Genomic DNA, 27,135 nt, shown 5'->3' with positions numbered 1-27,135 from the left:
CAACCCCCATTCAGTCTATGTTTCTAAATAATACCTTTGTTAGGACTGTCTGTTCAGTGCAATGGGAGACAGCTTTTTCAGTGCAATTGAGATTTCTTGATAATGCTAAATCTGCCTTGTCAGCTGAATTCCTCTGGCTTTGTGCTGCACTGCGGTAAAAATACATGATCGGATTTCACTGTTAAGAAAATTCTTTCAGCAATACATGTACAGTCAAGTTTACTGCCTGGATAGCTGAGCATGTGGGTTATGAGATTTAAAAAAATGTTTCATGACAAAACTTTATGGAAATGCAACAATCTGGAAGTCTAGTTCTGTTGAAGAGAGGTAAGGCTGTGAAGAGTTGTGCTGTTGGGGGCTGATACCACTCTGTCCTTTTGACTATCACACTCTTTCTTGGTTCTTCATATTTGAGGAGACGGGACGGTGAGGAGGCCTGTTGGCTTGATCTTATTAATGCCGCCATCGAGAATACATATTCTTGGATATTTCATCTTCACAAGGTGAGCTGCGAACTGGAAAAAAAAAGGCCAAATTTATAGAGGATATACAAAATCTGTACTTCTCTAATTCCAATTTATTTCTCAAGCTGTGAAAGACAAAACTTTTTTTTAATTATTATTTTGAGAGAGAGAGAGAGAGAGAGAGGATGAGTAGGGGAGGGGCAGAGAGAAGGGAGAGAGAGAATTCCAAGCAGGCTCCGTGCTGTCAGCACATAGCCCTATATGGGGCTACATCTCACAAACTGTGTGAGTTCATGACCTAAGCCAAATCAAGAGTCAGATGCTTAACCAACTGAGTCAAATAGGCACCCCAAGACAAAACTACTTTCATAATACTATCGCTGTCATTGTTGTATCAATGAATCATTAATTGGGCTTTTAATGTAAATCAAGTAACCATTTAACATGTTGACAGCTCTTTATGCTTTGGGATAAATATGTCTCTTTAGTTCTCTTTTAAACTTGTTGGGATAGGCAATAAATATACATGATAAATATCCAAACAATATAAAAGGTATATAGTGAGAAGTAAATTCCTCCTACCTCTCTTCTCAGTTTCTCTTTCCAGAGGTCATTAATATCACTATTTTTCATGTATTCTTCCAGTGATAGTCAAAACATTCTCAAATCTATTTGACATTTGAATAATTTTTGACATTACTGTCGACTTATTAGTTACTGCAATTCCATATATAATGTCCCAGAGAGGGCCCATAACCTTGCTGTAACATGTTTCTGGAGCCACTTCAATGAACAGTTTGAGACCATAAACTTGGAATGAATTCTAAAGACTGATCTAGGACATCTTCTAGATGGCTACCAAAACAGGACATTGAAAAGTTATTAAGACGCAGGGCACCTGGATGACTCAGTCAGCTGAGTGTCTGAATCTTGATTTTAGCTCAGATCATGATCTCATGGATCGAGCCCCCCACTGGGCTCTGCACTAACAGCGCAGAGCCTGCTGGGATTCTATCCCTTTCTCTCTGCTCCCCTATATCTCAAAATAAATAAATAAGCATTCAAAAAAAGTTATCAAGACATCCACACACATCTCCTTGACTTGGCCCATGTCTACCTATCCAGAATCATTGGTTATCTTTCTCCATTCCCTCAACCTTATGATAAAGCAGTCCTCAACTGCTTGTCAATCCCAATAAAAATGAGATCACTTTAGGATTCAGAGCATTTTGGTTGTGCAAGTTTCCCTTTGTTGGGAATAGTTATCATTTCCCACCAGCTCCAGGATATCTTTTAGTTCTTCCTCAAAAGCCACCTACTTACCTCCCACCAGCCTAATTTCTACTTATGTCCCTACTCAGGCAATTTCTTCTCTACACATTAGGTCTCCCTTACAAATCCCCTCTTCTCAGCCCCCAAAATTTCTTGGGCAAATCTCTGTCTTTTGCTTTCCATGTTTATTTGAGTTGCTCATTTAAGAGCCTGCTTTCTCTACCAAACTGTAAACTCCCCTAGGACAGTGAGACTGTTCTGTTTCCTTTTATCTCTAGCACCTGGCACATGACAGTCAAAATATGCTTGTTAGACTGGACTAAAGTCTGACAAATGACATATAACCTGGCGCAAAAGGAGGAAGGAAAGAAGGGTTTTCTTAGACTCTGGCCATTCTATTTCCATTTCCTCCCCTTGGTGGTGTCCTATTCCTCCTCCTTGGGTATTTGTGTCCTCACATTCTTTTCAATCACTTTGTCATAACCTAATCTCAGATCCTTCAAGAAAAATGAATAATGCCTATTGACAGTGCTACTGGGAGTATCTGAAGCCTAACAGCTGGTAAAGTCTCGAGCCAGCAGTCTGGAGACCTTACGGTTCAACAGCTGAGTGGTTTGGTCAGGATCAATTCAAGGCCTCAACCCCAGGTATTCCACTTTATTTATTTTTTTAAAAATTTTCTTAACGTTTACTAATTATTGAGAAACAGAGACAGAGCATGAACATGGGGGGTGGGGCGGGCAGAGAGAAGGGGAGACACAGAATCCGAAGCAGGCTCCAGGTTCTGAGCTGTCAGCACAGAGCCTGATGCGGGGCTCAAAGTCACAAACTGGGAGATCATGACCTGAGCTGAAGTCAGACGTTTAACCAACAGAGCCACCCAGGAGCCCTGGGATTCTGCTTTATCGATCTGGGGCTCAAGAGTGTGATTTTGTTGTTGTGGTGGTTGTTGTTTTAAACAAACATCACTAGAGGATTCTAAAGCAGGTAGTTTGAGGACAGTATCTTGAAAAACAGCAACTAAAGCCAAAATGATGACGGTACCAGTAAGTAGGTGGTATAGATGGTGCTGGACTTGGATCTTTAACAATCTTCAAAACTACTCACAGAAACGGATCTTAATAGTGCTGACCCCACTTATCTTTTCCCTCATTCTCTGCAGTGCCTTAATAGATTTGAATGGCTATTAACATTTCAGACCCTGTACTCTTTTAGTCACCTGAAGTTATCCTTAACAGTAATTAATGTTGAAGAGAAATAGTGCATCTATATTTCAAAAGGTATCAAGTGAGCTAGACCACTAATGTGAGCTGGTCTTCATGCTGTTCTTGCTTATTTTTCTTTGAACCTAAGTCCTTACGAGCAGAGGCACCGGATTCATCTACTCTGAGTCAAGTGCAGGCAACATGATCGCTGATACTGTATGATTACTGAAACATCTTTGCTTCGTTCTCCCACATGCAGCAATACAATTACCATGTAGGCCGGAATTCTAAGATAAACATACCATTACTGAAAAGACCTTGTGGATAAGCAGTCATAGCATTCAATACTTTCAAAACACTGTAGAAGTCAGAAAACGAATAAGGAAGGACTGACTACTGCACATTTAAGTAATCTCTGAAACTATGCTGTAGATCTGGAGAGAGTTCCCACTGTTATTGTTTGGAGGGACATAACAACTAGGCTGCTGTTGAGCTGGAAACGGTAAAGGCAAAGCAGGCAGAACTGCGCGCTTTGGAACAATTAGGGCGTCGCTACGTGGGAGGTCTAAGAAGAAAAGTAGAAATGGAATACAAGGAGATGGCAAATGTTTAGGTGCCTTGAAAAGCAAGGCTGTGCTTAAGTGAAAGAAAAAGTGCCAGCGCTGAGTTTTCAGGTTAAGATTGTGAGTTCTGCTCCTGGGCTTGCGGCTGCAATTATCCATGTTAAATATCGGCCCCTAACAGTGAAGGCACAACTGCATCTTTTCCACTCCTACCAGGGCAGCAGTTCCTCGTCTCCATCTATTCATTCATTTCTCAAACACTGTAGTGAGCACCTACCACATACCAGGCACTGCTGCAGTTTTTGCAGTGTTTACAGATCAGAGAAGGAGGTAGTAACCGACAACAAGTAGTGTGGCGGTTATACAAGTACAAGGGCAGGGTACGTTAAGGGAGATTTCCCCCTCCCCAGCCCTCTTTTATTGATGTGACAGCCACAAGTGTGGATCAGGTAGTATTCTCTGTGGCTGTAGTCTGACAGGTTAGGGAGGAAAGAAAGGGCTGTGAATGCATAGGGGTGGTTTCCACAGCGTGAAAAAACCACATCACTCATTGAGAAGATATGCGGTGGAACAGAGGAGAACCAGGCATGTAGCGTTCTGTGTTTCATCCATCTTTGACTCTTCATCTGGCAGGGCTCTGGCAGCTTTCGAGAGTTAACATACACATTTACTGGACTTTGGTGATGAAGGATCTAGAGTAGCTTTGCAGCTGCAGCTGAGGGAGATGCCCGGCCTCAAACAGAAGTCACAAACCTAGACTCGCTGAGCAATATCCTTGGTAGGAGTGGGAGGATATCATATTGGACCAGTGGTTATGGAGCTTTTAGAATCATCTGAGTGATTTTAGTAAACAGTGATATCCAGACCCCCTCCAGATTAGTAAGAACCAAAATTTCTGGAGTACAGCTCCAACACTGGGTTTTGTATTGAAGCTTCCCAGGTGATTCTATTGTGTAGCCAGCACTGAGAATCATTTTACTGGATAATAGGGTTCATTTGCTAGTCAGGTTTGTCTGAGACCTCAAGCTGTAATTTTTATAGGTATACTTCTGAATGGAGAGCAAGTCACTTTGCACTAAAAGAGACTGTCATGTTTGTAGGGCTGGAGTTTGTGAGGCCAAGTCCTATGTGGAGAGAATGGGGTTCTTCAAACTGCATAATCAGCTGAGATGTATATCCCATGTGGAGTTGGCAGGATCTGGTATTTGGTGGGATAGGATTTGGGGACCCAAACACTACAGAGGCAGCTGCATTTCTTGTGGGTAGTACTCCCATGTGGAGAGGGCAGAGCTCTCACATTTTTGTCATTCCTCTGGTTAGCAGGATCTGGTGGTGCTTTTCATTTCTAAGGCTTAGGTAGGTGCACCTCAAAACAGTGCTGTCTGAATGTGGCAGGCTTTTGTCGGGTGACACTGTGTTTATTTTCTCTCTTTCATCTTAGCTTGGATTAAGAGGCTGATACACTTGTCCAGTGGAAGTCAAGTTCTATTGTAGGAGGAGAATGGTGGAGAAAGGGGATATTCTGGTCTGCTACAGAGTAGTATAGCTTAATTAAGGCCAAGAAATTAAGGCTGAGTATGGTTAAGATTTAACAGGAGCACAGAACAGGGTCATGTTGTTTCTCACCTGGTGTCCCAGGACACAGGTTTGGGTAGACCCCACAGGCAGCTAAGAAAACTGGAGTTCTGCAAGATTCTGAAAGGAGCACACTGCAGGACAATTAAGTTTCTTTATGTGAAACTTTGGCCTTGTGAGTTTTAAGTTTGTAGTGGGAACCAGATAATTGCCGGGAATTTACGAACACTCTGGGGAAGCTCAAACTGAGGTATTTTTCTCTCTTCCATTTTATTTGTCCATTCCTTTCCTTCAAAATACTGCTAAATTTAGGATATGAAAATATTACTTTTGGTTGGACATAGAACTGAATAAAGGAACTGGCAAATTATCCTGTAATGAACAGCTGTGGTAATTTCATTTTCTTGGTTTTATGGATGTGAGGTTGATGCTGTATTAGTCCTATGTATTCTTTTGACCCCCTGGAATGCTGAAAATATGGTGTCCATTTAACATTTCTGGCACTATGTGGTTGGGGTGGGGCTGATACCTCTTGAAAATTATGCACCTATTTCTAAGTTTGGCTGAAGAACTCAATAAGCATGAGATGAGAGAAGATGAGAAACAAGAATATGGGGTGATTTCTACATCTAGAGTACAGAGTGGCCTGGGGTTAAAAATAATCCAAGTGTTGCCCTGTCCTGATTATTTAAGAAATTCTGAGATCATTAATAAAGGTCTGCTTGATCATTTGAAGGACTTATCTCTGTGATCCCAATTACAAACATCAGAGCTGTGACAAGGAGTAGTAGGAAGGAGGTAGGCATGACTTATCTAATACTCCACTGATCTTTTCCCTTGACAAAGGAGTCAAGTATAATTTTGAAGTGTCATTTTCATTTCAATCCTTGTTATGTTTCTTCCATAACTGAGATGTGTTCTGTCTCCTGATAGTCTTCTGTATTTAGATATTTTATAGTGAATACATTTATTTTCTTAAGAGTACTACATAAGTTTACTTTCTTTTTTTCTTAAAAAAATTTTTTTAATGTTTATTTATTTTTTAGAGACAGAGTGTGAGCGGGGGAGGGGCAGAGAGAGAGGGAGACACAGAATCTGAAGCAGGCTCCAGGCTCTGCACTGTCACCACAGAGCCCAACTTGGGGCTTGAACCCATGAACTATGAGATCATGACCTGAGCTGAAGTCAGACGCTCAATCAACTGAGCCACCTAGGCACCCACATAAGGGCTTACTTTCTTAAATAAACTACTTAAGGCAGCTGTTGTACACTTTTAGTAGGATGGAAAACAGTGTGGAGGTTCCTTAAACAACTAAAAATAGAACTACCATATGATCCAGCAATCCCACTTCTAAGTATGTATCCAAAGGAAATGAAATCTGGATTTTGGTGTTTGTACCCCCATGTTTATTGCAGAATGATTCCTAATAGTCAAGATATGGAAACAACCTATGTCCATTGATGGATAATGGATAAAGAAAATGTGTGTACACACACACACACACACACACACACACACACACACACACACACGAATATTATTAAGCCATAAAAATGGAAATCCTGCCATTTGGGATAATATGGGTGAAGCTGGAGGAATTATGCTAAGTGAAATAAACCAGACACATAAAGACAAATACTGCATGATTTCACTTATATGTGGAATCAAAAATGGTCAAACTCATAGAAGCAGAGAGTAGAATGGTGGTTGCTAGGAGTGAGAGTCTTGGGGAAAGGAGATAGGCAGATGTTAGTCAAAGGGTACAAAGTTTCAGTTACGAAAGATGAATAAGTTCTGGAGATATAATGTACAGCATAGTAATCATGGTTAAGACAAGTACAATAATACTGTATGGTTTACTTGAAATTTGCTAAGAAAATAAAGAAAGAAAATGGTAACTATGTGAGGTGATGGTATGTTAATTGGCTTGTGATGATCATTTCATAATGCATACACATATCAAAATGTCAAGTTGTATACCTTAATATATACAATTTCTATGTGTCAATCATATCTCATTGCTGAAAAAAGATGGCTACATAAGGTGTAAAACTGGTTTTCACAGTAATAACATCTAATAACAGTTAGGTAGTGGCTACCATATACTCTTATTTGACTCACAGAAGTAAAATCAGCAGCAGGGCAAAACCAAAAAGGTGAGATAAGGTCAGTAATCATCTTATACCTTACCACAGGCACTTGTGACAAGTAAGGAGCAGAATAGTTAATTACAGGGTATTAATGTGGAATATTATATGGAATAACATACTAGACCTGTAACCATACCAGAATATGGTTAATTATGCAATGAGAAAAACAATGGGAGCATGTACATCAACAATCATTAAATGGTCTAGGATTTATTATGTTGAATTAAACTTTTATCTCTTCATTTCTTTGCAGAGAGCCTATTCTCTCTTGAATCCACTCTAATCAGACTTTTGTCTCCATCACTCCCCTAAAATACTCTTAAGAAGATCAGCAATAATCTCCACTTTGTCACACTGCCAAATCCAATTCTGAGTCTGACTTGATCCATCATTATCATCTACACAATTGATTATACCTTCCTCTTTTCAAAACTCTCTTCCTCTTTTCAAAACTCTCTTCCATTGGCCTTCAGTATACCAATCTCTCCTCATTTTCTTACCTCATAAGCTGATCTTTCCAGTATCCTTTGGTGGATTTTCCTTGTCTTCCTGACTTCTGTCCCACTGCTATCTTTTGACTTCTATTCTCCATCTCCCTTCATCCCCAAAGTGATTTCATCTAGCCCCATGGCTTTAAGTCCCATCTATACACTGATGACTTTAAATTTATGTCTTTAACCTCTTCCCTGAACTCTAAACTCATGAATCTATTTCCTCAATCTCTCTACTTAGATGTCTAATAAGCTTCCCAAACTTAACAGTTCAAAGGAAAACACATGATTTCTGCTCTATCTTTACTTCTAAACTCCTCCCTGAAGGCTTCTCCATCTCAGGAAATGGCAACTTTACTCTTCCTGGATACATATTTCCTTTTTGTCCTCTACCAAAGTATCATGTAGTCTCTAACTTTCAAAACATACTCAGAATCTGATCACTTACCACCGCCTCTGCTATTGCCACACAAGCCCACGCAATCATTATTTCTTCCATAGATTACCACATATTAGCCTAACTGGGCTCTCCTACTTCCCTCCCTGCCCCAATGGTCTATTCACTACACAACGTGAGTGATCCTTTAGAAAATGTCAGTCAGATCATATAACCTCTCTTTTTCAAAGCACTTCAATGGCCTCTTGGTTTTATTATTATTTTTTTTAAATAAAATCTAAAGTCTTTACCATGATCTACAAGATCCTACATGATCTGAAAATCTGCAAACATTTCCTCCACTCCCCATGTTCAACTCCTTTAATCTCATCTCCTAGGCCAAACTACCAACACCTCCTATTTAGATTAGCAATAACTTCTTGTCTGACTGCTTCTGTCCTCACACCCTACAGTCTTTCATTATGAGGCAACCATAATGATCTATTAAAATAAAAGTTAGATCATATAAAACTCTTTGTTCCCCATGTTCTGGTGACTTTCCATTTCCCACAAAATAAGAGCTTCCCCGATCATCTTATAAAGAAAATAAGCCACCTAGCACTCTTTCCACTCATTCTTATTTTTTATTTCAGCATTTATAACCCATTGATACATATTTACTGACTGTCTCTTGCAAAATATTGTAAGCTCCATGAAAGGAGGGACTTTGTTTTATCTATCACTGTTTCTCCAATGCCCAGAACAGTGCCTAACACATCGATAGCATTTGCTCTAACATCTACTGAAGAACTGATTCATTCATTCAACAAATACGTTTTGATCATCTACAGTACGTCAGGAACTATGCCTGGCACTGGTTATACTGCTTTGTTGCCAGTGGAAGAGGGGGAAAGGATTTTAGGCAAATAGTAAGAAAACTATCTAATTGGATCTGGTAAGAGTCAAATACTAGTTTCTCTTTTTCTTTACTAGGAGGGTCTTTCTTCAACTCTTATATAAGTTGAAAGAGGTAAGATCATTTTTAAAAATAGTGCTTTTAAAAGGCATCTATATAAAAGAAACACAATTTATACAAACAATATTGATGATGAGGTTTATAAATATGTAAATAATAAACTCCTGTGTAATAATTTTGCTGTAGAAGTCCACAGAGCAGTCAGATGAAGGTTAATTTCATTTCCAGTTTCATTTCCATAGTTTAGGAACTGAAATAGATAAAATAATTTGAAGAGGATGCAACGGAAGTTTCATTTTCTACTCTTGGGCTCCATGCTTGCTTCTTAGCTCCTGTTCACTCAAGCTTGGCAGTTTTTAGTGGTATGTGGACAACTTGAGACATATGTGAAAAACAAAGTATGTTAATATTTCATGTGCAACTATAAATTTCTCTTGTCTTTTCTATTTTACTTTCTTATAAGTAATTCTAAGAAAATCTCACAGGGATTAAAGGAAGAGAATTCAAATTTTTTAAAGTATACATTGTGAATAGAAATGGCAAGAAAATATTTCCGCAAGGCACATGATATCTCAGCATAATATAAGCCAACGCAACTTCTATTTCATTGTTTGCTTTGTTGAAATCCCAAATACACATTTCTCCTTCACATGTCAAAATGGTGTTTTCCTTTCTTCCTCTTCCATTTTCCTTTGATCTCGTTTTCTTTGTTGCTCTCCTCTACCAGTCACTTGCACCAAAGCAAATTTTAGTTTATAATGGATACAATGGAGTTTTACAATTTCTTGAAGCAAATTTAAGTGTCATATATATGTATACACACACACACACACACACACATACACACACACACACACACACACACACATATTGAGAGAGAGAGAGAGAGAGAGAGAGAGAGAGAGAGAGAACACAAGTGGGGGAAGGAGCAGAGAGGGAGAGAGACAGAGAATCCCAAGCAGGCTCTGCACCCTCAGCGTACAGCCCAATGCGGGGCTCTCCAACCCACTAACAGTGAGATTATGACCTGAACCTAAGTTGGATGCCTAACTGACTGAGCCACCCAGTCGCCCCTGAGTTATATTTTTTTAATGGTCTTTTTTTGGTCTTTTGACCATATGTTGTTGAGGCCATCACCTGGAATTTGTCTTCCATTCTAGAATAATGCAATTATATAAGCTATTACATTTAATTATAGGAAAGAAAAACCTACCTTTTTTTCTGTATTATAAAATACTAAGTGTTTATTTCATAAGTAGAAGGATTCTGTATATACATATCCCATTTTAACTCCCTGAATTCTAGTCTGAACCTCTAAGTCTTTGACTGGTATTTTTATACTCGTGTCCCATTAGCACTTCAAACTCAGTATGTCCAAAATTCATCACAATCTCTCCAAATCTACTTTCTCTTTCTACTTCTGTTAAAGGTATCGGCTACCTTCCCAAAAATCCAATCTGGAAATTTTAAAGTTACCTTTGACTTTCTAAACAAAATGTTGAAGCTATTTTTGACTTTGGCACAAGGTAAAATTAGGCACATTCATTTAGGCACAAAGCTGTGTTACTTCTGTGATTGTCTTGGATCCGTTCCTTCTTTTCCATTCCTCTGCTCCTACTCCATTTTAGATCCTAATTACTCTTGGATTAGTTCCTAAATGGTTCTTGTGCTTTTAGTTTTCTCCTTTCCATTTGCCTGGCACTTTGCTGCCCACACCTAGCATTATGGGAGACCCTCAGGAAATCCTGAGATCTCTAACACTATTGTGTAGAGAATTTTTCCTTCCTAAAGGCTATTGCCCTTAGGCAAGGTGATTCAAGATCTGTGGATCCTTTCCAAAGAATAGTTTGCTTATCTATAGTTAGGAAGGACAATATATAGTACCCAAAAGTTCTTACTGAAAATTTCATTTTGATAATATTAAGTCTAACATTTCTTTGCATTTTGAGGACAAAAGAAATTTTTATTCTAAATTTAGGCTTCCTTATTCTTTATATAAGTACATGTACTTATTTATACGTAAATTAAAGATTAATGAGCATATTGTCGTTTAGTGTCCTGAATAAAGAGAAGAGTGTGATAGAATGTTACCAGATGCTTTGAATCACATAATAAAAGCAGTGAGGCCATTTCCCCAATGTTCTTTTGAAAGTTGTGGGGCTTTGGCTATCCATCTCAGACAAACTCCTATTTTCTTTTCTCCACAACTAGGAGAATTTTGCTAAATGAAGGTTTAGGAACTGTTTAAGCAGTGGGACCTTGAAAGCTTGAGAGAAAAGACCAGCATTAAGGTAGCTTCTGGGAAGAACCTAGCATTGAAATAGACTAGGAATGTAGAAAGAGTGAAATTCTTTAACTGGTCTCTGGTTTTCGGTGCTTAAGAATTTCTATTTTATTGGGATCAAGGGCAAAGGAGAGGGAAGACACTAAAAGCAATTTGCCAAATGACTTTCTAAAATACAGCTGATAGTATCACTTTCCTTCTAAAAAAACTTTTAATAGAGCCCCACTGCTAAAATGTACACTCCTTAGCATAGCATTCAAGGCCATCTATTTCCAGACTCTTCACCTATCTTTCCAGCCTTGTCTGCAGCTAAAAGGCTCTTCAAAGAAGCCCTATGCTTTCCAATCAGCATGTGCTATTTCCTTTGCCTGGAATATTTCCTCCTGACTATGGCTCTCCTCCCAATACATTTCCTTAGTGAATCCTACTCATAATTCAAGGTCTAAGCCTATGATCACCTTCTCCAAGAAGCTTTAGGAACCGTTCATTTAACTGGAAGAAACTTTTTCCTTCTCATTGATATTCTAGAACTTTAATTATAAATTTCACATAGCGCATGCTACATTCTGCTTTGAGTTAATTGGTTTTATACATGTCTTATCTTTCTAACTAGATTGTAAATTTTTTGAGGGCAAGGGACTATGTCTTTCTCCTTTGTGTTTCCTCATAATAGTTTCCATCATGTAAGCACTTAATGTTTGTTGTCTTGAATTAAATTAGTAGTTATTAGTATTTTTTTCTTTTGTCATTCTCTTTTACTAATTTCTACAAATGCACAGTCTATAGCAAACTATTATTTCTCATGTGTTCATTCATCAAATACTTTTTGAACATTTACAGTGTGTCAGGAACTATGCTTGGCACTGGTTAAACTGCTTTACTGCCAGTCTTAATTAGTCATTAATTCAAACACCAAATATCTATTGAGTGCTTTCCACTTCAAAGGCACTATGCCAGGAGCTGGGAGTACAACAATGAATATATTATATAATATAATCCTTGTCCTCAATGAGCTTGGAGTTCAGATGGAGATGCAGAAAAGTGTAGTGGCAATAAAAATGCCATTTGATAACTGCTACATAGAGTCATCATTTACAGCTGTATAAATTGTGCCTTGCTTGAGGGAACCTGGAAAAGGGCTAAGCAGAACCCTTACATGGTGCTGAGTTTTGATCTAATGCACACAGAAATTATACATATGGTAGTGGTCCCAAGTAAGTAAAAGATATCCTATGAGCGCTTGGGAAGGGTACTTAGTCCCAAACATGAGGAGTTAAGAGAGTTCCTTGAAGAAATGGTATATAAACAGTCTTTTAAGACAAATGGTAGTTACCCAGGTGAACAGAAGTGGGAAAAATGTTCCAAATAGAAATAAGTACGAAAAGACAGTATATAGGGAACTACAAGTAGTTAATTACGGCCGGAGTCTAAGAGGGTGAGACAAGAGCAGTGAGGAATGAGCTTGGAAAACTAAGCCGAGTTAAGATCATGAAGGGCCTTATGAATCATGAGGAGGATATGAATTTTATTTTGAAAGCAACAAAAAGTCACAGAGGCATTTGTGACATTCATCAGATTTGTATTTCAAAAAGCTCACCCTGGTTGTGGGGTATAACTAGGGGAAGGGGACTGCAGGCAGGAACAGTGGAAGTTGCAGTGAGTCAGGCATGAGGTATTGGTGGTCTGAGTTAAGACAGGTGGGTAGTAAGGATGACAGAATTTCAGACCTAGCTAGCAGGGTGATAAGACAAACAAATACTTTTCTATATAATTTGTTGTCACTTAGTCAAGAAGGTGAGATAATTCACTCTTCCATTCAAACAGACTGGGTGGCATGGAGACAGGCGTAGGAACTTTGTAGTTAGCATAGGGTTTCAATCAGGGTTCTGCCGCTGGTTTGCTGCGGGATCTCGGGTAAGTCACTTAGCTCTTTTGGCCTTAGTGTCCTTAACTGTTAAATGTGTGATAATAACACACTTGAATAGTACACTTATAGTGCTGTTGAGAAGATTAAATTAGATATCATAAGTGCTGATTCATAGTAAATACTATAAACTAGTTTCCTTCTTTCCTCTCTTCCTCTTTCCAATCAATCCATTAATAGGAGAACCATTTACAACACATTGCAATTGTAGATTCAAACTTAAATAGTAGATTTGCCCCCAAAGGGGATGTAAGGTAGGGTTTACACTGTTTATGATGAACTGTTTATAACAAGGCAGTAATTTATACTAGTAACTTTTGCTGTTTACTGGGTCACATATACTTTGAGCAATTAAATGAAAACTATGAATCTGCTCTCTCTCTCTCTCAAAAAAAAAAAGACACATATGTACAACACTTTACAGATAATTTCAGTTAGTTGAAAGACCTTCTAAAACTCATGATAGACTCTAGGTTAAGAAGTTTTCTTTTAGGGTGGCTCAGCCGGTTAAGAGTCTGACTTTAGCTCAGGTCATGATCTCATGGTTCTTGAGTTTGCGCCCCGTGTGGGACCCTGTGCTGACAGCTCAAGCCTGGAGCCTGCTTCAGATTCTGTGTCTCCCTCTTTCTCTGCCCCTCCCCCATTCAGGTTCAGTCTCTCTCAAAAATAAACATTAAAAAAATTTTTTTTATAAAAAGTTTTCCTTTATACTCCTTTATCATTCATTTTCCTTTATAACTCATCTAATTTTTAACTTATGATAGTTGATAGTGACCTAGTGTTTATCATATGGCAATTAGGATCTTCCTGTAAATTTACAGATTAGTGTTTAACAATAGCTTATACTTTCAAACAAGCCCTCTTAGGAATGGCTATGTGGAATTATTTTTTTTTTTTTTAAGTTTACATTAAGAAAATAGGAGAAAAAATTTCAGACATGACATAAAAGTCTTTTTGAAAACAGTTCTTATTCTAATAGAAGAAAGTGTACTAGTTCATGTTAGAGAATAAACCTTTTCTGATAAAATTCCGTCATCTAATACCATAATGTATCAGGAGCTCTAATGAGCCTTGTGGTACATTTTCCTTTGATCTGCAGTATTTGGGACCAGAATTTGAGCAACAATCATTTATCAAGTTCTGTTTACATTAGACAACTGAGAACAGTAAACCCATACTGTGTCCTAGCCACTGGCCGTGTTACACACAATATACTATGCTCTGAAAATAATGTATATAATTAAAAACTCAGGTCAAAACAGTTAGGGCTATGATAGATCATAGCCAAGTTCCAAACTCTATAGGTCAAGTGGGAGGGCGACTATGATTAGTTTCTTATTCAGCCACAAACATTCCTGTGGTATGGAGTAATTAATTAAATGGTGGGTTGTGGAGGGTAGGGTGGGTATGTAGAATAACACATACTTAGACAAAGATAACTTTCATCCTGTGACAGGTCATGAATATAGGTGCCAGAGATCACAAGAGTCAGATGGTGACTTGGCAGTTTTTCCTGCAAATTGGAAATGAGTACTCTCTCTTTTTAAAAAACAGCTTGTACACATAATACATCTAGTAAAGATGTTAAAAAAAAAAGTTTGAGGTGTTTTAAGGCCCCCTTTACTACAACTCCTACACTGCTTTTTACTTCACAAAACCTTTGAAAATCTATGAGAACAGGAACTCTACAGGGCAGGTTTTAGCTGAGTGGTCTTTTAAAGTAAGTTATCCTCCATCTATGCTATGCAGAGCCATACAGAAGAGTTTTCACTGTTACTTGTAAGCCTTGTATTATGTCTAGTGTGTTCAAGCCACATTAATATCTAAAATGTTTCCTTATAATCTGCTATAAACCCACAGAGCAAAACATTTGCTGACAAGAAGGCAAAGAATAAGCCAGAAAGCAAGCCAAGTTTAACCATGCTTATGGTTCGAACAAGACCAAGAAAGAATTCCTTGCATATTTAGAACTCATAAAAGAGATTCACTTCCCATTCTTCGCCAAAATGTTAAAAATGTTATAAAGAGGTCTGACACATTTTCTGACAGGTAAGAGATTTCATTCAAAGTGGTTTAAAAGTTTCACATTAATGAAACACATTAATGAAGAACTAGGTAGATATTATCTAGAGCCAGAGAAGTTTACTATGGGGACAACACGTGGTGAATTGCTTATTTTCAGGTCACCTGGTCCGTTTTGAGCACTCTTTCCATGGGATGAGAGTGTGGAAGCCTCACATTACCACAGTACAAACTAACTTCCAACCTAACATCCAAAGACCAAATAACACCTTGGCCACCAGGGGAGTGTAAGTAAACATAAGTGGACTATTATCTTATTTAAAAAATAGCTGCAATGGCATGCTTTCTTATTATAAATATAATCAATTTTAGTTGATAACAGATTTTAATATTTTAAATTTAATCCTTACTTGTCATGTGTAGAAAGTATCGGACACTCTGACTGTTCAGTCATAGAATCTCCATAAAGATCATCTCTTGTCTAGGTTTCTGAATCAACTGTTATTCAGAAATATATGTTTTGCTCTTTTCTATTTTTTTGTTTTGTTTTGTCTTCCTTTGTTTTGTTTTGCAGGAAAGAATAATAGCAATAATAGCACACATGGCTTATTATTGCCACTGGCTCTTGTGTTCTCAGATGAATATTTCTTTTGATGACAAAAGAAAAGCACTGATTTTATGCCAAGAATATAACGTTTTTAAGGGAAAGACAAGCTGTTCCTAATATTTTCCAAAGGGTTGACAAAACAGAGTGAAATGCAAAGATTCTTTCAATTTCTTTCTTAGATAACTTTTTGAATGGGATACACTGGCAGGGATAAAATTTTGGTGGTCTTATAACCACAAAATATAATCTGGATGGATAAAGTCTATGAGTTTCAGTGACTAACACAACAATATGATGTTTACAGTTTTTCTCAAGGACTCACTAAAGGTAGAGAAACACCAACTGGAATTTCATTTTGTTCTTGTCCATGTTGTTGGCCATTTTCTAGTCTGGCAGCCATCACTAGTTCTAGAGATGAATTTCACTACCTTCCTTCCCCAGAGAGGAGAAACAAGTAACCCCATAACACATCACAGCATGCTACTCTGCTGTTATCATTCTCTGTAAACATTATAATTTACTTCTAGGAAAGAGGTGGATGCATAATGGTATTTTGTCCAGGAGAGATACATGAGACTTTCACCTTAGGTTGGGAGTGGGATAGTGTGAGTAATGGTTGCTGTACTAAAACAAACCATACATTTTCTCTTAGGTAATATTTGATTAATATTAAAAATCAAAATTTCCTTTAAATCTGAGAAATCTGATCAAGGATATAACAATGTTCCTTCCTGTGGGTTCATTTAATCCATAATTTGGCTGATGGACTTCTCTCTGCCTCCCCCTATTGATCTGAGTAGTTACTGCCTTAATTCTCAGATTTATTCATGAGCTCTCTGAGATTAATTCAGCACATTTCGGTTTCGGAAGAGGTATCTTTTATGGTGCTTTCTGTACAGATCATGTTGGCATTTTTCTTCTATGCCCAGGAAATCGAATTTCAGTTTAGCAATCGAAGATACAGTTTCTCATGTAAATTTAAAAAGATGATTATCTCTGCAGTGAGAATAATGAGACCTTTCCATCTTTTTCATTTCAAATGTTACACAAAGCCTGAATCGACTTTACCCTTGTTTTGATACAGAGGTCTTCCTACTCCCATTAACCCTACCAACACTTGCAGTCTGCATCTGTTTGGCTTGTCAGATTAAACTCAGCCACACAGCAGCAAGGATCAGCACAAAATCCAACCTACCCTTGGAGCACTGGTACACAGTTTAGAGACTCAGGATTCCACTTCGCTCACTTGAGGCCACCTGACATTCCTTGATGCTGACACATTTGTTCTCAGAATATCTGGAAGTGCTTGATTTTATAATAGCTTACTGCTTTATTATTTAAAAAAAATTTTTTTTAACGTTTTATTTATTTTTGAGACAGAGAGAGACAGAGCATGAACAGGGGAGGGGCAGAGAGAGAGGAAGACACAGAATCAGAAGCAGGCTCCAGGCTCCGAGCCATCAGCCCAGAGCCCGACGCGGGGCTCGAACTCACGGACTGCGAGATCGTGACCTGAGCTGAAGCTGCTTAACTGACTGAGCCACCCAGGCGCCCCATCACTGCTTTATTTAACCTGTAGCGTAAGGTGAATTAAAGATTACCTGACAAGTGAGATTCAGTAGGATTCGGTACGGAGAGCCTCTATGTGGTACCCAATTAAACTAAGGTCTTTGTAGTCCTCCTTTTTTGCTCCGCTCATGGGAAAACCAATGTTTTAGCTAAGCAAGAAATGGCAGATACTAAAGGTTTCGTGGTGTATTTAATGTGGAAGCTAGGCCAAATACAAAAAGGCTTATGAAGTGGTAATGACAAAGAAACCAATAAATTGCTGATCAATTGTAATTATAGGAAATAGTTAATGAATATATAAATAAAACAGGATCATGTATCTTCCAATTACAGTTATTTAGGTATGCAAATAAGCTGTAGTAGATCTGTTTTGCCTTCTCCTATGTCATTGTAGACAATATATTCAATATACTTGGGCATTATGGAGTAAATCCTTCATATTTGTATTACAAAAGACACTCCGCTTCTAATTTGTATGTCAAATGGGTGATTTTAATACTGTCATTGACTAGACAAGTGGCTCATTTTTATTTTCTTGCAGTTGCCCAATGATATTTTGCTACTTGTTAAATTAAACATTGAGAGCACTTTTCTTTATTGAGCTATATATACTCTATTTCATTTAATATTTTCATTTGTTGGGTTTTCAGTCTAGCTCTTTGACTAGATCTTAATAGAAGATGTAAAACTAGAAAAATTACAGTCAGTGCCTACTTTTGTAAATAAAGAATTCCCTAGTCCAAGTATGGGTTTGACATAAAAATCATAAACATTTATAAAGATAATTTGTAACTGTACTAACTAGAATTGGTACCTCTGCTTTCTTTTCATAGTATTCAACTGTGGCTTTCTTAATCTTTTCAAAATAGGACTCTGCCAGCTGCTAGCTGCAGTACACTCATTTCAACTTAGAAGATAACCTGTTACTGGCTTGGAAATCACTGTTTTTTGTGTTTTTGATTTTTAAAAAAATATTCACAAGGGAAAAAGATGAGATTTGATCAGAAGGGCTCTTATGAAAGAATGTCTACTATGACCAAAAACTGTAGGCCTCAGATGAACTGTGGGCAGTAGGGTAGTCTGAACACATCAAACTCTAGAACTTTTTAAAAATTGCTATTTTAACAATTTTAGGTGTACAATAAGTGGCATTAAGTACATTCACAATGGTGTAAACTGTTACCAGTAGTTATTTCCAAATTTTTTTATCATCCCAAATAGAAACTCTGTATCAAGAAAAACTCTCCTTGTCCCCTCTGTCAGGCCTTAGTAACACTAATTTACTTTCTGTTTCCATGAATTTGCCTATTCTAGATAGTTCATTTAAGTGGAATCACAGAATATCTGTCTTTTGCATTTGCCTTATTTCAACGTAGCAAGATGTTTTCAAGGTGCATCCATGTTGTAGCATGTATCAGAACTTCGTTCCTTTTTAAGGCTGAGTAATATTACACTATACGTATACCCCACATTTTGTCTATTCATTCATCTGTTGATAGACACTTGGGTTGTTTCTACCTTTTGGCTATTCTAAAGAGTGGTAATATAATCACTGGCATACAAGTATGTATCTGTTGGATGCTTGTTTTCAATTTTTTTGGGGTATTTACATAAGAGTGGAATTGCTGGTCATAGTGTAATACTAAGATTATAGTTTGAAAGAATTGCCAAACTGTTAAACAGAAGTTGCATCATTTTGCATTCCTGCCAGGCTTGTTTCTCCATATCCTTGCCAACAGTTGGGTGTGAATTGGTACCTCACTGTGGTTTTGATTTGCATTTCGTTAAAGACTAATGATGTCAAGTATGTTTTCATGTGTTTATTGGCCATTTGTATATCTTATTCACCTCTAGAGCCAAAGGGACTGGAGGCTGGAAAAAGAAAGTAGTTAGAGAAGGCTTCCTGGAGAGAAGTGTTAACCTTCAATAGAGGGATACAGCAAACCTGAGAATTTTTGAGGAAGAATACAGGAGGATAAACATCCTTGACTCTTCCCCTCTTATAACTTGTCAGAACTCCCCATTAGCTCAACAGCTGGAAGCCAGAGAACATGGAAGCCAGTCTCCTACAACAGACAGCAGGGTGAATAAGGGTGGAGAGTGGAATTAGAATGAAAGGTGGAACAAATGGAAGCTATCCAGCACAACCATGGATACTTAGAATTCCAGTAAAGAGACTTTAAATTGAGATGCTTCCAACTTACTTGGTGGTGGGAAGGAAGCATTAGTAAAGTCATACAGATCTGTACAGCAGGTTAAAAGATGATGGAACAGTATATGCAAATAAATACTTAAAGTTATTTTTAGCCCTGTGGGGAGAAAAGTTATTAAGATCCATCTCTATACAAATACTTGAATCATATCTCAAAAATAATTTCCTGATGTTGGACTGAAGCACTAATACTGAGCATAGAATTTGTTCAGTCATTGTTGTCTATAAGCACTAATGACCACAGAGTTTGAAGATGAAGGAATTATTCATGATAGTATCTGGTCTCTGATAAACAAGACATTGGCTAATTTATTCATAATGTGATGGCTCTTCATTTACATATTCATAATGTGATGGCTGTACTATTACATATTTTTTAGAATGTTTATTTATGTATTTTGAGAGAGGATTACACATGCCAGCACAGAAAGAGGGAGAAAGAGAATCCCAAGCAGTCTCCATGATGTCAGACAGCTGTGCTGACAGCTCAGAGCCTGGAGCCTGCTTTGGATTCTGCCTCCCTCTCTCTCTGCCCCACCCCCACTTGCGATCTGTCTCTCTCTCTCAAAAATGAATAAACATTGAAAAAAATTTAGAAACAAACAAGCAAACAAACAAACAAAGATCCAATGGCAGCATTCAGACTCAAAAGCCTTAAGAACTCACTGAGTTAAGGGCATGTCCTATAGAGTAACATGGACTCATGTTTCAATCCTGGCTCTGAGACAGGCAAATTAAAACTGAGTCTAAGTTTTTCTCATATGTAAAATGTGTAGAATAATGTCTCCCTCATAGAATTGTTGTGAAGAATGAAATAACGTATAAACAGTATTTACTACTTACAAAGACCAATAATTAGGATTATCATCATTGTAAAGATTTCTTCTTATGGCTATCACTTAGAACCCAGAAATATGTGCTTTTCAATAGTATTTCTGTGGCTTGAATGTACTGATAGTCATTGTAATTGAAAATTGATATTTTTCATTGGAGTGATGTGGCAATGTAGATTAATGTAGCAGCAGTAGTATTATGGTAGTAATAATATATTTATTATAACTATATTATATATAATATTATATTATAATTATAATAATTATTATCACTTAACAACTTACATAAAAATAATTTAGATACCATGACTTTAGTTCTAAAATGTTCTCATTTACTTAAAACTGCACATTTGTCATTTAGTATACTGACTTTCTCTGAAATAGGTGTATTTAAATTGTTCCCTGTTAGATGTCAGATATAATAATATAAAAGAGGAAGTGAGTGATATATGACATAATTAATATCCACTTAGATCCTTCTTTAATATGGTCAGTTAAGCTTCATCATCAAGGATGACCTTCATTTAGTGTTAAAAACCAATGTTACTGTTAGCCCTGTAACTTCTGAGACAAGGATGCTTAAAATGGCTATGACCAAAAGTTTCAAAGTTCTCATCTGACTACCCTTCTAGATTACTCAGTATATAGAGACACTAAGGAATGTACATATTAGAGGGGAATATTTTATCTCCACTGCTCATTTATTGGAGAAGGAAATTTTTCTAAGTATATTCCTAACTTTGCTTTTGTCCCTCTATTCACTCTGTCCAGGGTAGTGATTTATTTGATTGGCAAATTTGGGAAGGCTCGCTCTTGCCCTTCTTCCTTTTGGGAATAAGTTACCTACAGGGATCAAACTACCTCTGCCACTTTTCCAGGAGCAGATCCTTCCCTCCCTTTAGAAAGAGGGCCTGTCCTGGCTCGATGTTGCCCCCATCTAGATATGTTCACCAATTCTGGGGGGTTTGTGAGCAAGCCCATTTGTTCTCATATAAACTATATTCTCTAACTTGTGTTTTATAAAAAATAACGGTGATATTTTTGACCTCCATATGCTACTCTTTGTTTTATTTTCAATCTGCTTAGAACATAGGGGAGAGGGAGACATTTTATTTTTTCATATACTCCTCGTATCTAAAAGTGGATATCCTTCCGGAATTCTCTATCATCAAAAAAGCTTTGAGCCTATAGTAAATAAAATCCTCAAATCCAAAAAATTCTATTATGATCAGTTTTCAGAGCCTCCAATCAAGCCCCAGTGTGCTCCAATGGAAGGAATTGCAGCTATTTTCTATGCAATTTCAGAAAGAAGTTCAAAAACAAAACAACAACAAACACCTTAGGCTATCATTTGTATCTTTCTAAGTTTACTATTGATCTTAATGTTGCACAATGAGGGAAAAGCATTGATTCTTTTACCGGGAAGAGGTAGACAAACTCTTCTACAGACAGATATGCAAAGCTCGTTTGCTTTACGACCAACTCCTGAAGAAACATACTTTTAGACAAACTATTATAAGACACAGTTGGATAACACAGCATTATGTTCATATGACATTTCTGAGTCCACTTACCTCTGCTGTGTGCTTTGCCACCTGCCCCACGATGACAATGACCTTCCCTTTGAAGCTCTGGAGAACAGAAGTGAAAGGGCCTTGGGTGAGCTCTCCATCTGCAGTGAATGCAGCACTGAATGGAATGTTGATGCTACCTGAAATATGACCCCGAATAAAACTGAGAAGGAAAGTTAAGGAAAACATTTATTTGTGTGTAGACTTGAGTGTGGGAGGGAAACTCACAGAGGTAACTGACCCACAGGAGATAGTACGTTAAAGTTAAATGCAAATGGAGACCAGACTTAAAAATTCCAAGCGGACAAAACTTGTTTAGTCATACAAGGAAAGTTTAGCTTATTTTGCAAGACAAGTGAGGCTAACTTAACCTAGGACACTTCTTGCTTATGCCTCTGAAAATCATAAGCAAAATTTAAATTTTCCCCCAATTGTTATGTGACCCCAACCAATTCCCTCTCATTTAAGAAAATTCTAATATTGTAACCAAACTGAAAACTAAGCAGTCACTACCTCCACATTGTATAAGCTGCTTTGTAACAATATGCCCTGAGCCTCACTCTATGTTTTGTTTGAGTGCTCCTGATTTATAGTCTGTCTTTTTGGTATGTGCACCATAAACTTTTGCTAATTGCTATTTCAGTGATTCATTGGTTTTACTTCTGTTTTTTTCCTTCTTCTCACCTGAACTTCTGACAGTTCTAAACATCTTGAACGCTCAAGATGTTGAATGTGTATTTAATCTAAATGAAGGTACCGCTAAGAAAAACAAACAAAAACGCTAAATGTGAAAATAGAACGGAAAAAAGAAAGGAAAAACATGGGTCAAAAATTTAAAGCAGACTGTCCTGATTGAATGAAGTATTGTAAAAGTCATCAGGATGTAGCAAATCAGTGGCAATCACATGGGTTGCATATTGACGGCTTTCAGTTTATTACTACTACCATGATTATTTTACAGCTCTGAAAGTAAACTGGATATTCTAAGATCTAACTTGATACTGCAAAGCCTATCTACTTTGGGCAAGTGATTACTAAATGGGATTCTGTTTAGAATTGTTAGGTCATTAGCACTGCTTGGAAACACTTCTGTTGTCAGCTATTTCTCAAGTAAACTTCAATGACATTTCCATTCTTTCCAATTTTATGTTCTCTAAAGGCATAATGTGTTATTATATTTGTACTTTAGAAGGGTTCTTCTGGTTTCATTGTGTTTTACCTTTAATTTGGCAACTAAAAGCATATGTTAGTTTAAAATATTTAGTAATATCATATGATCTTAAAGAAAAAGATATATGCCTCTAACTAAGGCATAATATATTTCAAGAAGTGGTAGATGATGAAGTCAGAGAGGCAAATTAAATAATAATTATGAACTTAGTCCTCTGACCATTCTCAAAGTATTTAAATTTCTGTTAGAAATGTGAGATTCCTTTTTATGTTATTATTTGTTACCTGTCAATACTGCCTGCTCCTGTCACTAAATGCCATGAGTTTAACATATTGTGCTTCTTGGACTCTCTAGATTTGTTCTAAAAATTTTATAGGGGCGCCTAGGTGGCTCAGTTGATTACGCGTCTGACTTTGGCTCAGGTAATGCTCTTGCGGTTCATGGTTTCCAGCTCCTTATTGGGTTCTCTGCTGTCAGCATATAGCCAGCTTTGGATCCTCTGTCTCCCTCTCTCTGCCCCCCCCCCCCAAAAATAAATAAACATTAAGAAAATTAAAAAAATTACAAATAAAGGCCATATATCTTTTAAAAAAGATAAAAAAGAAAATATATGTTCCCAAAAGTAATTTAAAAGTACAATTAAAAAGATGATTCTTGGGGTGTCTGGTTGGCTCAGTCAATAGAGCATGCAATGCTTGACCTTGGATCATGAGTTTGAGCCCCACCTTAGGAGCAGAGATTACTTAAAAATAAAATGTTCTGAAAAAAAAGTATGATTCTTCCTATAGAGTCTATAGAGGAAGACACTCCCAAATAACTCTCGAAATAAACATAAAATAACTGTTAACTGTCAAAACTGCTCTGAAAGAGACATATATGATACTCTGATAGAATATATCAACTTGGGGAAGATAGGGAAGGTTTTCATGGAGAAAGCAAATGACACTGAGTTAGAATTGAAGAATTAACAAAAGTTAATTAGCCAAGGGGATGGAATGGAGGTGGGACAGGGTGGTGGAAGGGACACATGTTTCACGCAGAAATGTTAGGCTGATAGAGGGTAGGCACATGGCCAATAAGGAGAAAGAAAGGAAGGCCAGTGCCAGCAGAATTTAGAGATCAACGCGTAGCACGAGGTAAGGTGAGCTTGGAAGCAGATGCAGAGGCCAGGCTGAGCAGGCCCTTGTAGGTCATGTTGATAATGCTAGTCTTTATCCTAGAGCATTGAAAATCAGTATTTTAAACAGAGAAGTAACAAATCACATTTGTACTTTGGCAACGAAGTGGAGAAAGGCTAGAAGACTGAATGTGAAGACTGGTTTATAAGAAGTCCAGGCAATGTCTTCCCTCCCTTAACAATCACTGAAGATGACCATGGAGGGATGTTTATGTGCTCACAGAGGCATTTCCCCTACACTTCCACTTTAGAGATGTCTTAAAAAATGGAATAGTCACAAAGTTTTAAAAGGTTATGCTACAAGCAACTAATATTCCACCCCCCCCCAACTCAACTAGTGATCACTGTAGAAGGGGAAAATTATAATTATTTACTGACATGACAGTGTCTCAATTGCTCCAGTTTGTAGGTTCATCTTTAGACTCCACTTCTTCCTTTCTCTCTCATTCAACGTTGAGAGGAGAAATTGAGGCTCCTACTCTCAAGAGTGATGGTAAAGACTGATCATGTGTCTTACATTCAAAATTTTTTAGTCAGTTGCTGCTTCATCATTTTTTTTCTTTAAAGAAAACATTTGGCATTAATAATGAAGGAAAGAATTATAAAAAAGTTTTGAAAAATAAAAAGAGAGGGAAAGTAAACATTAGTACCCCGTGTACACTGTTTAGTTTGAGTCTTGTAGGATGGACAAGACTCGAACAAGAATGTATAATCATGGGCGGATCACCCTGGATTTCATCGGCACTAGGTTCTCAAACACTTATAATTACTCAATACTCGCAGCTGCAGTTTTTATGAATAGCCACGGCTTTGTTCTCAGCATATAATTACTCTGATAGTACTTTTGTCTTCACTTAGGACATACCTTAGCATGGAATTTTCTGATGCCACAAACCAAGAACCTAACAACTCAAATATTCTCAGCAAATGATTCTACATCTGCCATTCTGAGTCAGTTGCCAGAGAGAGTTTCTGTGTTTATCAAACAGCCCTTATCAACTGTGAACATTTTTTTTTTCTTTCTGGTGTTTATAAAGTAGCAAAACCAATATAAGCCGATCCTAGTCAAGCACTGTAGTAGACATATTTGGGGGGTTTGCTCGCCTCCCACTTTCTTGTTTGAAAGAGCCCCAACTACTGCTCCTAAGAAAGGGTGAGCCTAGATCGCCGTGGTTGTATCAGATGATCCTTCCATAATCATGACTGACAGTACAGAAGGGAAGGGGAGGGTGAAGGTAGATATCTGATGCAGGCTGAGCCAATCAGATCCTCTCCCTTGAAAGTCAGAAATAAAAGATAAAAGACAATGCTTAGACTGTGTTAAGCTTTACAATGTAAGTTACATTTGAGGGTCTTCTATAAAAATCTGTCAGTCACATATTAGAAAATTAGTGATTCTAAAAATAAAGTTTATTTTACAGGATAAATTCTATAAATATTTGGCTTGAAAAAGTACTCATCTGTACTCAAATAGCCAATATCTAAAATCTGTATCTAAAATCATACAGAAACACCTAGATGATTTTGTGAATTTAGTATCACCACCAATTTATTCCATGCTTTTGAAGATTTCAGTCCAGGGGTACCTGGGTGGTTCAGTCGGTTGAGTATCTGACTTCGGCTCAGGTCATGATGTCAGGGTTCATGGGTTCAAGCCCTGCACTGGACTCTGTGCTGACAGCTCAGAGCCTGGAACCTGCTTCAGAATCTGTGTCTCCCTCTCTCTCTGCCCCTCCCCCGCTCACACTCTCTCTGTCTCTCTCTCTCAAAAATAAACATTAAAAAAAAAAAAAAAGATTTCAGCCCAAATTGCCTTTTAGTCACTAGAAGTAAGTCATAAACTTGTTATTATCCTAGTGTTTTCTGTTGGTTGTGCTTTATAGTTTGATTTTTAAAAAAATCCATATTAAATGTTAAAATGCTTTAAAATATGATGGCAGCAGAGACTTTCTGGAAAGAAGAAAATTATAATCCAAAATGCAAAGCTATTCCAAATCTTTTCCAGGCTATCTCAACATTTTGAAAGATAAGGCACAACAGAAATAAAACTTTAAACCACACTTCCCCTATTCTTAGTTTAGTTCAATCAAAAAGTCCTGGAAAACATTTAAAAGCACTCATCCAAGAACACTCTTGTCATAAAACTTCTAGTGCAAATAAGATTAGGTAAGCGTGAGTGCTCTTAGGGTGGTCCACGCTCTAAATATCTATCCTTAACTACATGGTAAATAGCAGAGAAGAGTAAGGTTGGCCTAGTTACATATTAAGACATTTACTGTGAACATTACCTTTTGTTTACGTAAGTTGAACAATGAAGTCAATTTTGATTTAAGGATATAGCTTCCTTTGTAATTAAGATTCTCTGTCTCCATTACAAATTCTCATGTGAAACAGACATCGTATGATGAAGCAGAACTCCTTTATGTAATTTCCAAACATGTGAGAGTCTGCCAGGTTATATTGTAAAGGTAGATAGTTGACTTCTCTTACTTTCCAAGTCCTCCATAATCATAATAAAACATTAGGTTTATCTGAAAACTGAGCAAAGAGCAGATTTCTGTATATTTTGTGTTAGCTAGACAGAACAAGTAAAGAGTGAGATAGAGACAGTTTCTGACATATAGTAACCCTAGTTCTCAAAGTTGACTCCTATTTGTCCTGGGCAAGATATGGCAAGGAGAACAAAATGATA

At 37.4% G+C, this 27,135-nt stretch overlaps 1 protein-coding gene across 8 annotated transcripts in view; it reads right to left on the bottom strand.

The window, feature by feature from the left end:
• Nucleotides 1-202: 202 nt before the first annotated feature.
• The window catches only part of TBCK (TBC1 domain containing kinase), a 220,534-nt gene continuing 193,601 nt past the window's right edge, over nucleotides 203-27,135 (bottom strand). For all 8 annotated transcript variants that reach the window (XM_045471153.1, XM_045471148.1, XM_045471145.1 and 5 more), the window contains 2 exons: nucleotides 22,099-22,258; nucleotides 203-515 (listed from right to left, as the gene is read on the bottom strand). In XM_045471153.1, the coding sequence (XP_045327109.1) occupies nucleotides 405-515; nucleotides 22,099-22,258 (271 nt within the window). In that variant the 3' untranslated portion in view covers nucleotides 203-404. The remainder of the gene's footprint in view (nucleotides 516-22,098; nucleotides 22,259-27,135) is intronic.

This window comes from Leopardus geoffroyi, chromosome B1, assembly GCF_018350155.1.
Source record: "Leopardus geoffroyi isolate Oge1 chromosome B1, O.geoffroyi_Oge1_pat1.0, whole genome shotgun sequence".
Classification (NCBI taxonomy): Eukaryota; Metazoa; Chordata; class Mammalia; order Carnivora; family Felidae; genus Leopardus; species Leopardus geoffroyi.
Note: the sequence above shows the minus strand (reverse complement) of the source record. Positions and strands in the feature narration are given on the sequence as shown.